General features: G+C 62.4%; 4 protein-coding genes across 4 annotated transcripts; 3 read left to right on the top strand and 1 right to left on the bottom strand.

Moving 5' to 3' along the window:
• Positions 1-977: 977 nt before the first annotated feature.
• MNEG_8804 (hypothetical protein) lies at positions 978-1,196 on the bottom strand (the record flags this gene model as incomplete). The annotated part of the gene is made up of 1 exon (XM_014042727.1): positions 978-1,196. A coding segment is annotated over one exon (219 nt), but the record flags the coding sequence as incomplete, so codon positions are not given.
• Positions 1,197-2,804: 1,608 nt separating this feature from the next.
• MNEG_8803 (hypothetical protein) lies at positions 2,805-4,449 on the top strand (the record flags this gene model as incomplete). Its single annotated transcript, XM_014042726.1, has 5 exons — positions 2,805-3,121; positions 3,302-3,551; positions 3,731-3,829; positions 4,058-4,125; positions 4,302-4,449. 5 exons carry the CDS (start codon positions 2,805-2,807, stop codon positions 4,447-4,449), a joined length of 882 nt encoding a protein of 293 aa, XP_013898180.1.
• A 509-nt stretch (positions 4,450-4,958) lies between these two features.
• Positions 4,959-6,208, top strand: MNEG_8802 (hypothetical protein; the record flags this gene model as incomplete). Its single annotated transcript, XM_014042725.1, has 4 exons — positions 4,959-5,113; positions 5,461-5,521; positions 5,846-5,953; positions 6,155-6,208. The coding sequence occupies 4 exons, from the start codon at positions 4,959-4,961 to the stop codon at positions 6,206-6,208; spliced, it is 378 nt and encodes a 125-aa protein (XP_013898179.1).
• A 3,448-nt stretch (positions 6,209-9,656) lies between these two features.
• Positions 9,657-11,570, top strand: MNEG_8801 (pre-mRNA-splicing factor RBM22/SLT11; the record flags this gene model as incomplete). Its single annotated transcript, XM_014042724.1, has 6 exons — positions 9,657-9,758; positions 10,107-10,238; positions 10,432-10,551; positions 10,852-11,066; positions 11,355-11,438; positions 11,537-11,570. 6 exons carry the CDS (start codon positions 9,657-9,659, stop codon positions 11,568-11,570), a joined length of 687 nt encoding a protein of 228 aa, XP_013898178.1.
• Between the last annotated feature and the right edge of the window lie 709 nt (positions 11,571-12,279).

Here is a 12,279-nt window from a genome sequence, read left to right as displayed (position 1 = left end):
GCTCTTGCTTCTGCTGCCCGGCCGCTGCCGCTTTGACGCCGGCAACAGCTGCATCGCTGGGGGCCGCCGCCGCGCCCGCTGCGGGCTTACATGCCGCTTCTCATGGGCTGCTGCTGCTGCGCTTCTGCCCTCACTGTTGCCCGGAAGCAGCTGCTGCAGCTGAGGACGTGGGCTCAGGCCAAACTCGGTCACAAACAAGGCCTCCAAGTGACTGTGATCCTCAAAGCAGAACAGCGCTGCCCCCTCATCTTCCAGATCCAAGGCTGGCACCCAGCTGTACCTCTCTGAGGGAAGCGCCACATCAGCAATGGCTAGTGCGCCGGCGCCGGAGGCAGCGACATCCAAGACGGCATTGGCTGGGGCCGCCACAAATGGCAACTGCTGCTGCTGCTGCTGCTGCTGCTGCTGCTGTTCGTGCTCGGAGGTGAGCACCAGGTCGCCGACCGCCCCCCAGCATGCGGCCGCACCTTCCAGCGAGTAGGGAAGTGCAGCTGCATCGCAAGGCACAGTCCCTGCTCCCATGACGGCTGTGCAGCCTGGATGGCTGCCACTCAGCTGCACCTGATCAAAATAATGCCCAGCGGAGCCGGTGGTTGCGGGCATGGGCACCCCTAGCTCGGACATCCCTGATGCTGCACCGCCACTGACGCTGCTGCTCCTGCTCCTCAGCGTCTCGATTGCGGTCCCACTGCTGCCGCTCCTGGTGCTGCTGGTCGTGCCGCCGCCGTTCACGCCAGTGCCCCACTGCCCGTGGCTGCCACACTCCGATTCTGGCGTCGCAGGCACACCCATGACCCCGTGTGGGAGCAGACCGACCTGCAGTCATCAAGATATGATTTTGAGGACGCGCAGCTTGCTGCACAGTTGACTGCAAGACAAATCATCCACCGGACTGCCTCAGACCTGTGTGCTGGCGGTCGTTGATGCGCCAGCAGCACGCACACAGCTTACACATGTGAGTCTGCCAGAGCTCTCACCTGTGCACCGTGAATTCTCATCATGTCACGACGTGCTGCTTCATGGCTCCGGTAGCCGCAGGTGCTGCCGCCGCCAAGCTCGGCGCCTGCACCACTGCGTCCTCCCAGCCCGCTGCCGGCGCACTTGTCACCGGCTGCCCCAGGTGAATCCAGGTCTGGCCGGTGAATGAAGGCGTCCATCAATCCTATAACTTCCTCCACCATATCCTCCTCATACATCGCCGCAGCTGCATGCAGGTGTGTGGGGCGGGGCGGGGCGGGGCGGGGATCGTCTTGGCGATTGTGGCCAAACAGCCCGTTTGTGAGGGTGCTCACACCTGGCAGCGGTTTGCCCACGAGCGCGGCACACGAGATAGAGGCGTTTGATACTGCAGGTAACACGCTGATTCATCTGCCATGGTTTGGACCCGGGCGTACGGTGCGTTGCGGCAACGCGCACCGAGCGGGAGGTCGGGTTCCATGTTGCGGCCTGCAGCGCGTAGCCGCACGGGTGACGCGGGGCACAAGGACTCAATATGATGTGCTGTGAAATAATGTTTCGATGTCTCACAGTAAATCGCCCGCGAATAGCACTGCATCTAGACCGGGACATGACATGTACAACATTAATCATAGGCCGTTTTGATCTGCGTTCCAATTGTTTTTCACTGATACGCAAATTACAGTTGCTCTGGCAGCCTGCTTGGGAGGGGGTGATCAGTGCATAATCGCGCCAGACATGAAAAGCTCGCGAGCGCGTCTCACGTGGCAGCAAAGGATTTTAGTAAAGCATTTGATGACGTTGGAGCTGAATAGAAGCTTGTGGACTGGCCTTCCGAGTCGGCGATGGGTCTCGGGCCGATTTGGTGTTGTCTGCGTGTCGATAGAGGCTGCACGAACTAGGTCGATCTGCAACAACAGAAAAACGGACACTGCACCGGAGCGGCCAAGGGTATGGGAGCATGGTAGCGGCACCCAGGTTCGACCGCACTCGCTCGAGTGTGAAGTGCACGTGTGAAGGGTGCAGGCGCCCGGGACCCAGGTACGAGGAGCCGCCTTTGGCTGCAATAGGCCCCTGGCTTCATACGGTATCCTCTAGATCTCGTCACCTCCGTCACAATACGATGTGGATATCACAAGAGCCGTGGTCGGCATGGGCGAAACTCTAGACTTCTCGAGACAGGGTTTGTGCATCCAGGGGAGCGGGGTGGTGGCATGGAAAGGACCACATGTGTGCGCGCTGCGTTGAATGAGGGGAAAAAGGATGCATACATTGAGCGCAGGGGGTGCCGGGTCGGAAAGCGGCAGGGGTGGGCTTCTGTCACTAGTGGAGGCCACATAGCACATCTGTGTGAGCAGGGCAGCAGGCTGCGCCCAGGCCAGGGTAGTTGCTCCCATAAACATACATGATTGTGGCCTCATCATACAGTCGTGTCGCAACACGCAGCAACACAGGGCTGATGATGTTGTTGTGCACCAGTGTACCTATAAACGACACGTGCCCCCAGCGGAGAGCGCAGAACTGCTGCAGCTATCACAGGCGTGCAGGACACATGGCTCTGGCACAAGCTCAGGATGATACACTCTCTGCCACAGACAGACCATTCAAGTGGCCGGCACTCCAAAGTCACACAATCAGTCAGTCGGGCACAGACCGCCGGCGGTCGTCCCTTCGCCGACCAAGCAAACGCGCAATGTTCATCACCGTCGCACCACACAAAATTCAACTCACAATTGACGAACTGCGATCAAAATTCGCGGTCTTTGCCAGAGAGATCCAGATTGTCAGTGCCTCGGGTTCGTGTGCAAGCAGTGTTCTCCTTGTATTCCAAGCCGGGGGCAACAGCTATGCTCGGAGCCCCTGCCGTTTCGGCACAGGCTGCCAATGAGCACACCGCACGGCTGGCAGCGTCGCCATCAGCGCCGCGCCGGGGCGCCGCGTCCTCACGCCCATGCCCTCGCGCGCCGCGGCGACCCCGGCTGACCCTTGCGAGGGCAGCCGGGCCCCTGGATGGCGCCGCGGCCACGCAGCTGCGGCAGGCTGGGCCGGGAACGCCTGCGCCCAGCTACGCAGAAATCGACGCCCAGCCGCTCAACCGCGTCGTGATGGCGCTGTTTCGTCGCAAGATGGTGGAGTCCATCGGCAGCGACTCGCAGCTGCAAGGGTAAGCAGCGCGGGACGGAAATGTTTGTACAAGGTTTCGTCTTCCATCAGGTTTCAAGGCGTGGATGGGGCCCGTGTTGCACCCGGCAGCCACAACGGCCCACAAGCCGACGACGCCACGGGAGCTGCAGGGGGTGCCGACCCCACCCCGACCGGGCCCCCTCCCCTGCCGCCCTCGCAGCTACCCCGCCATCATCGACCTCACGCGGCGCCTCAACCGCCAGTACCAGACCGCGCGCGACACGCAGCTCGCGACGCGCCGCATCCTGAACAGCCTGTTCCCCTCGTGGCTGCCGGGCGCCTTCAAGGTCATGTTCTCGGCGCCGCTGCCGGCCTTCTCGTGCCGCCTCAACGCGCTGGCCACGGCGCTGACGTGCCAGTGGCTGATGGGGCCGTGCAAAGTCAACGACGTCGAACTCGACAGCGGCGAGGTGCGCCGCGCGGTCGCGTGCAGCGCGCGCCCTGGGCGCGGAGAGCTGCCTTGCCTGGCGTCCCCACGCATGCTGTGAGAGCGTTGAGCGGGTCACGGGTGGTGCTGCCGGCGAGCTCACTTTTGGCGTGCGGGCGGGCTGGGGCTGACGGCCTGCGGCGGCCCCGCGTGCTGGTGCAGGTGGGCAGCGGCATGGGCGTGCTGGTGGAGCGCTGTCGATACCTGGAAGAGGCGGGCTGCGCGTCCATCTGCATCAACAGCTGCAAGGTCCCGACGCAGGTGCGGGGGCCCCCGTGCGCGGCCAGGCGCGCGGCCTTGGGAGGAGCGCCACAGTTGAGCGACACACGGGACCATGGCCGCCCCTTTCTTGGTGTACAGCCTGGCGAGGCAGCCATTGCACACAAAGATTTTTGCTGGGGATGTCAGCAGATTGAGGACTTGGCCAGGTTTGACAAATGGAAAATGAGTGCCCTTCTCATAACAGGCTCGCCCCTTTTCCACAAGCAGGAGTTTTTTGAGAAGGACATGGGCCTTCCCCTGACAATGACCCCAAACTACGAGGACTTTTCCTGCCAGTGAGCACGGCTGCTGCTTTGCGTGCTTGCCGACTTGCGGGTGGGCATGCGCTATGCCTCTGTCACGCCGCCATCAGACACAGCGCAGTGCACCGCCACAGCGGCGCTCGGACGCCCTGACGCCTTGTCGCCGCGGCTCCCGGACAACTTGCATGCACTCGCGCAACACTGCGCAGGTTTGCTTTCGGCAAGACGCCGCTGCCGCAGTCGCAGGACGAGGCGTTCTCAACGCCCTGCTTCACGCAGTGCCCCTCCAAAAAGCGGACGTTCTCAGACGGCGGCGCCGGCAGACCAGGAGACTGCCCCAACGTGGCAGTGCGCTGATGCGCGTGCTGCTGTGTAAGCGCAGGCGACTCAGGCTATTTTGTTCTAAAGGGGAGGTTGTGCGCACATGGTCCCCCTGAGCATGTCGGGAGGTGGGGACCGCAGGTGTGCGAGTGCGAGCATTTGCACATGCATGTGTGCCTGGATTGTGCATGTGCAGGTTCCAGTGCACATACACGCACCGCAATCAAAAGCTGCCAGCAAACCCGCAAGAACCCCTTTTCGCGCTAATCGGTCAGGATTCCCCCCTCGGCATGCATCAGGCACCTCTCAGGATGCAGGCGGTACGCCTGCTTTGCCACCCCGTGTGTCACTCTGTGCTGCGCGGGTATCATATGCATTGAAAAACATACAGATTGTCAACTGCGTTCCTCACACAAAGCAGAGGTCGTAGCTGCCCCTGGCGGCGCAAAGCAGTCGCTGCCGCAGTACTGATTCTTGAGGCTTACGGACGCTCCAGACCGCCATAACTCACATATTACGGTATTTTTCGTGCCCTTGCAGCAACCATGTCGACGCCCTTTGCCACAAACGACCCCCAGGCCGGCGAGCAGGGCCCGACCAAGGAGGTGACATTCGCGGAGTCCGCTGGACAGGTGGAGCAGCAGCAAAATAGTGGCATAAAAAGGGAGCAATCCGGATTCAATCTCGTGGCGAGCCCCAGGTGCGCACGCCACCCGTTGGCCTTGAGCACGGGGCCCTCGTTCATTGTGACGGTTGCAGCTCGGGTGACAATGAATCAGCATTTTGCATATAATCTCTGAGGCCGGGACATGTGGTGCAGCGTGGATTTGGAGGGTCCCGCGCAAGGGAGCACGTTAGTTGCTGTTGCTGCATGGTCAATGATGCGGCATGGGTGGGCACCGTCGCATATGAGCAAGCAAGTCCAGCACTAACCGCTTGATTTTGCTCGTACGCAAACCATATGCGATACCAGCAAGTCTGCTGTGACGCACGCAAACACGATGTGTGTTGCCCTGCTGCACGATGTGTGTCGCACATACTGTACAGCGGCGCCAACCTGTTTGTAGAGGCGGCCAAGGAGTACGACCCGCTGGAGCATCACCGCCCGGTGAGCCCCACGCCACAGAATCACACACATGTGCAACATGAGGCGGCCCCGATGCTTTGGGGCAGCAACGGAAGAGCCGCATCCCGAAGCGATGCGCAAGGATGAGACGCGGCGTGCGTGGCGGCGCTCGCTGCCGCTGCACGGCGTGCATTGCAGCAGCAGCAGCAGCGCCCTTGGCGTAGATTAGTCTGGCTGGCAGCCGGCCACTGCACGGATCTGGAGCCCTCCGAGTGTGGTCTGACAATTGCTCCGCTGCGTTTGCCCTCGTCCGTCCCCCTCTTGCCAAATCCCGCACTGTCAACCCCCACAATTCTCTGGCTGCAGCGCAACAAGGAGGCCAACAAGGGCGAGGGCCTGGGCTTCATGTTCTCCTGCTTCACCTGCTGCGGCGCCCCGGCTGTCAAGGAGTCCGCGGCCACTGCGGAGCGTCACGTGAGCCGATGCGTGGGCACGGCTGCCGATGTTGCCTCCGCTCCTCCTGCTGCATCTGCTGCTTGGTGCTGGCATCCGTGCAGACATGCAGCCAGCGACGCAGGGTGAAGCATACCCTGTCGCACACAACCCTGGCTTGTTGCCCCGCTGGCCACCCTGACTCCTGCATTTTGTCTCGGCTGCATGTTCCCCTAACCGCAGTACAGCCTTCCTCCCTCGGCGAGCGCGGCGGACCTGGGCAACAAGACTCAGTGATGCACCGGATTCAAACATCTGATCCCATGTCTGGATGGCTGCCGGGAAGCGAACCCCCCTCATTCCTGAGCCCAAGTGCGTTGCAATGCATGTACCAAAAATGGGCCACCAATTCTCGGTTGCAGCATCCAACCAGCTGTGAGCATGCTGCCATGCCCGTGAGCGTATGACCCCAACCTTGTGAACGCAGTGAGGGAGACAAAAGAGGGGCGTTGCGTGCGTCCACTTTCACACAAACCGTGTGCATACATTGAGTTTGGGCTGCGGTGCTGCGGACTCCATAGAAACTACGTGTGCGTAACCACAGGCACAGCCTCGTTCTGTGAGGTCGTGGCTGCCGTGTCCGCTCAGTAGCGTGTAACTGCCACAGCTGTGTCATCCACCTTGGCTGTTTACCATATCAGCCACGAATTTCTCATGGCACTACAGCTCATGGGGAGGTGGCAGCGCAGAAGTCGCACGCCATGAGGGCGTTATGCACATCTCACCAGCTGAAAAGCTGTAGTCGAGACGCAAAGGCAGCAGCGTTGTGCGGCCAGCAGACCAAGATGACTGTGTTGCCCCTGGCGTGCGCTGCACAATACGCAGTGGCGTTCCCGGGAACCAGGTGACCGCCAGCGTCAATTTACTCTTAGCAAAAGGTGCCTGCAGCAGCTGGCACACACGACCACCGTGGCTTGGTGCCGCCCGATACTCAAGAAGATGGCTGAGTGAGCAGATCGCATGTGTCCAGGTCACCTGCCGCCGAATCAGGAGCAGGTGCACACCGGTATGCCTTCGAATCAAGGAACAGGTACGGCGGGGATACCCCAATCGCTTTGAGCACACTGCTGCTTGTCACATCTGCGCGGTGTCTACGGTGGTGAGCTGGTGACAGTCTCCTGACCAATCGAGGCGCCCCACGTTGATTGAACCCTCGTCAATGCATGATTTCTACGACGGGATTTTGTCTTTAGCTATTGTCTAAAGTGGGATATCCGGTGTTCAAGTGCCCATCACTGCTGAGATCAACTCCACGCACGGCGAGCCGATGATTTCGAAGGCAGGATTGGCTGGTGAGACGCGCATGACTGCACCTACAGACTTTCATAACTCAGTTGATTGCTCGCAGGCGCAGGGTGCATACCAAGCGCACATGGGCAGACAGGCGACAGGGCACTACTGGCACATGTGCCTGAATGCCACCGCAATTCGCTCACGGGTGCATAATGCGAGCGTGCCAGGACCACTGATTTTGCCAATGCTGGCTGCTCAATACCCATAACACCAGCGCTTCTGCTCATGCTGCTGGTTGGCGGCGCGGCGAGTCATGCTCCTGATGCGCACCAGCAGCACCGCCACCGCCTGATGCTGTCCGTGACTGGCGCATCTGCCAGCAATGCTACTCAAGCTGTCGACCCTGCAAAGTTGAAAGCAGCTATTGCTAGGTTCAAAAAGCTGGTCGCGAGCCCGAGCCCGTGCGTCAAGGGGCGCAGCAGCCTCTGCTAGCACCACCAGCGCCACCAGCTTCGAGCACCTGATTGAGGTTTGTGAGAGTGGGCAACCATTGCTTCCTAAAAAGTGCATGTTCAGGGACCCCGAGGAACCGCCTTCTGGCTGCTTACTGTCTATTTGATATGCAACCAACTCTGCCCTCCCCCCCATAACCCTTTTCCCTGTTGCTGCGATCCCCCTTCCTGGCATCGAAGTGCGCCTAGGTGTGCACACCTGTGCAGTTCAGGAGCCCGGCGCGCAGCTGCATGCATACTGCGCGGAAGGCATGTTTGAGCCTTGCCTGCTCTGGGGGATGTATGATCCTCCCAGCGTGCATCTGGCCACGATTTGGAACAGGCGACGAGGCGCACAGATTGCATGGTTCAGAGTACGCGCCCTCACATCCTGTTCCATACATTTTTAATGGCATGTAACTGCATGCAATAGAATTCCATCCAATACCAAACATTGTGCAGCTGCAGCCTCCTGTTGTTTAGTCACCCAAGGCTGCATTACATCAGGCTGCCTGCGTGGCCCCAGCACGCGCACAGCGCCCGCTGCACACTGCCACGTATTATGCACGGCAGCGTAGGTACGCTGCCCCCACCACGTGATATATCAGTTGTTGGGTGAGGCAGCGGTGGGAGATTGATCATTGCTCTGCAATGCATGGGGCCGCCGTAACGTATCAGGTGCAACGTCCAGCAGCACCATAAATGGCACATGGCAGGCCTAGGGATCTGTAGGGGCAAACAGAGCATGGGGTAATTATGGGGCGCAGGGGGGCGGCGACAGGTGCTGGGCCCTGCTGGGCAGCGGGGAGAGAAAGCGCCTGCATCTTCCACAGGAAGCTAGCTAGCGGGAGCTGGTGCCATGAATCTTGCCAAGGGTGCAAAGCGGGCGAGGGGAGGACAGGCAGCACAAGAGGATCACCTGTCGTGACTGGACGATGCAACGTGAGCCACGCTGCTAGCTGTTGGTGCACCTCAACATTCGTGGCAGCTGTGGATTCGATGCCCTCATAATGACAAAGGGCGACTCACAGGTGCCGCTACTCGATCCGTCAGAGATGGGCGGCCGCAAACAGGTAGAGTGGCTTGGGCGCACGCCATTCCGAGTAATAGGAGTGAGTACCTCAGTCTCACTCCTTTGCAGCGAAGCAGGGCCACTTAGCGCTGTTGGAGGGTAGTACTGCTGGTTGAGCAGCCCCTGGCGGAACCGAGGCGATACTTTCAAACATACTCTTCCTCTATTCAAAGACACATCCCCGATGTAGCTTGCCGGGGTGAGGGGTGAAAGCTGCGGGTTGGGCAGGGTGCCGCCTCCCCTGGGAGGGGGCTCATGTGTTCGCCCTGAAACGCCCCTGCGGGCATGCACGTGTGGCTCACGTGCAGGTGGCCGAGTCGTATGCTTGATGAACATGGGCGGAAGCCAACAGTGTGTGTGGTACATGGATACGTGAACTGTGTAGTAGCTTGTGTGCATAGCGCAAGTGCTCTACTGCATAGCGCAAGTGAGGAAGGTGGTCTGGGGAAGCCTCACTGGGGCGGGGTGTGCGAATCGGGTGGGTCGTACTGTACCGCCTTCTGCCTCCAAGCTCTTCTAACGTGAGAACAGCAGAAACTGCAGGCACCCGGAAGGTTCGGGATACGCGTCGTCAACTCACAGATGACGAGGAAGCAGCTGGCTTGAACCTGTCCATGCTCGAGCTCTGATGATCTGCAGACGCGCCCACATACTGCCAACCTTCGCATACAGTAATCGTTCATGTGGAGAGATAACAACCAGCTGATAAAGTGTTGAGCCGCTGGGAAAGAAAGTGTTGCGCTCTTGGATTCGCGGCCGCGGGTCGTCTGCCTGCTTCGCCTCGCTTGAAGTTTCCTGAGGCCATAGCCTGTACTTCTAGTTTGCTCTCGCGCCCAGGCGGGCCGCCTTCTGGGCGAAAAGTGGGCCGCGGACGCGGATCCCGAGCAGGATGGCGCACAGGCTGTTGCAGGAGAGCAACAATGAGGAGGCCACCATGCCAATAGTTTGTGAGACGTGCCTCGGGCCCAACCCCTATGTGCGGATGCAGAAGGTGCGTCCCCGCGCGTGGCGCGCCGCCGCTGCGGTGCGCCCGTGCACACCGCTGCGCCCGCGCACAGCGATTCTAGCGCCGCCGTGCCCGCAGCAGGAGTAGCAGCATCAGTATCAGTATCAGCAGCAGCAGCAGCAGCAGCAGGGGCGGCAACAGCTGCAGTACCTGCAGCAGCAACAGCAGCGGCACCAGTCGCAGCGGCGATCGTCGCACTGGGAGCGGCGGCACCAGCAATGCCCACGACAGCCGCTGCCTTGCGCCACGACCTGCTGGCGTACGAGGCTGCCGGCCCAGCACGCCCGCCACAACCATCAAGTTGACCCGCCGCCCCCACGCCCTCTCTCACAGATCCCGAATGGGGGCGCGTGCCACATCTCTGGCCGCCCTTACACTGTCTTCCGTTGGCGCCCGGGCAATGACGCGCGCTACAAGAAGACCATCATCTGCCAGGAGGTGGCCAAGGCGAAGAACGTGTGCCAGGTGCGCCCCCGCCCACCCGCCCGCCGCCGCGTCCCGCACCTGCCTGAGGCAGCATCATGGGCGGTCGACAGCCGCACGCAGCTGCCCTACTTGCCCGCGACGCGTTGCAGCAGGCGCTCAACTCCACGCGCGCCGCACCCGCCGCCCATGTTCCATCACCTTCACCCGCCCCCCGCCCCTGCGCCGTCATCAGGTGTGCCTGTTTGACCTGGATTACGGCCTGCCGGTCCAGGTGCGCGACACGGCGCTGGGCATTGAAAAGGACGAGATCCCCGAGAGCGCGGTCGGCAAGGAGTTCCAGCTCAACGAGCAGGTGCGCGGCTCCCCTTGCCCCCCTCGCCCCCCCTCGGCACCCTCGCGCGCGCGGACCCGCCCCCCCGCGTCTTTCTCTGGACCCCTTTGCAGCTACGGGCGTGCGGCGCCGGCCCCATGGCGCTGCAGGCCGCGCGCAGCTGCAGCACATGCCAACGCGGAGCGAGACAACATACAACGTAGAGAACATACACCTAACTTCAAATGACTGATGCGTGTGTGTTTCTGAATTCTGAGCTCACTTCTAAGCGCACCCTGTGACGTGCCCTTGCCCTGTTGAATACGTCTGGCCGGCTTCCAGGTCAAGGCTGGCGAGACCGACTCGGCGTTCGGCGGCGGCGGGCGTCCCAGCGAGATGCTGGAGCGCCTCGCGCGCACCACGCCCTACTACAAGCGCAACCAGGCGCGCGTGTGCTCGTTCTTCGTGCGCGGCCAGTGCACGCGCGGGGCGGAGTGCCCTTACCGACACGAGATGCCCACCAGCGGGCCGCTGAGCGAGCAGAACATCAAGGACAGGTGGGAGGGGTGGTGGGTGGTTGCAGGGTCGGGATGCTTATAACTGTGAATGTCCGTTGTGTGTGTGTATGTGTGTGTGCGCGCTCGTGTGTGTGTCGTAGGGGTGTGTGGGGCTGCGGGTGTTGGTCGGGCCGGGGGTGGGGCCGCGCGTGCGCATGTCGCGCTTGCGCAGCGGGCGAGGCCGGCTCGCAAGGCATGATGCGTGTGACCGCAGCATAGGCGGCATCGCCATCAGCTGGCTGAAGCCGCCCTGCACCCCTGGCGCCCGCGCCTGTCGATGTGACGCAGGTACTACGGCATCAACGACCCCGTGGCCGCCAAGCTGCTCAGCCGTTACGAGGAGAAGGGCAAGCTGGAGGCGCCCGCAGACACGTGAGCGCGCCGCGCACGAGGCCGCACGCTCGCCGAGGCGTTGTGGACGCTAGGCGCCCCCCGTGTGTGCCCCGGCGCTGCCTGTCTTCCCGATTCAGAGAGGACCACCAGGCCGCCCCGGAGCACACGTGACGCGCGCGCGCGGCCCCGCCGCCCCTTGCGTGCCGTCCGCGCAGGACCGTCGCGACTCTCTACGTGGGAGGTCTCACGCCAGATATCACAGAGGCTGACCTGCGGGATGCGTTCTACTCGTATGGAGAGCTGTCCTCTGTCCGGCGCGTGGAGTCGCGGTTCTGCGCGTTTGTCACGTTCACCACGCGGGCAGCTGCCGAGAAGGCGGCGGAGGAGCTGCACGGGCGGCTGATCGTCAAGGGGACGCGGCTGAAGCTGATGTGGGGCCGCCCCGCGCAGCAGCAGGCGGCGGCGCCTGGCAGCGGCGGCGGGAGCGACCCGATGCAGCCGGCGGCGGGCGGCGGCGGGGGCGCGCAGCAGCAACAGCAGCAGCAGCAGCAGCAGCAGCAGCGGGGGCCGCCGCCGGGGGCGTACGGCGGGCCGCCGGCTTACTTCGGTCTGGCGCCGATGGGGGGTGGCGCCGGGGGCGCTGTCATGTACCCTTCGATGGACCCTCATGCAGCAGGGGGGGCACGCATTCCTGGGTCGGCGGACATGAAGCGCGGCGGCGGCGGCGGCGGCGGCGGCGGCGATGGCGCGAAGCGGCCGCGCGTGGACGGCGGGCCACCGGCGGGGCCGCCGCTGGGCGGCAGCGGGTTTGGGTACGCGGGCGCCTACGGGATGCCGCCGCCGGGGATTGGGATGATGGGGCCACCGCCCATGATGCGGC

The sequence above is a fragment of the Monoraphidium neglectum genome, assembly GCF_000611645.1.
Source record: "Monoraphidium neglectum strain SAG 48.87 unplaced genomic scaffold scaffold01715, whole genome shotgun sequence".
Lineage (NCBI taxonomy): Eukaryota > Viridiplantae > Chlorophyta > Chlorophyceae > Sphaeropleales > Selenastraceae > Monoraphidium > Monoraphidium neglectum.
The sequence above is the reverse complement of the archived record's forward strand: the minus strand, read 5'-3'. Positions and strand labels throughout refer to the sequence as shown.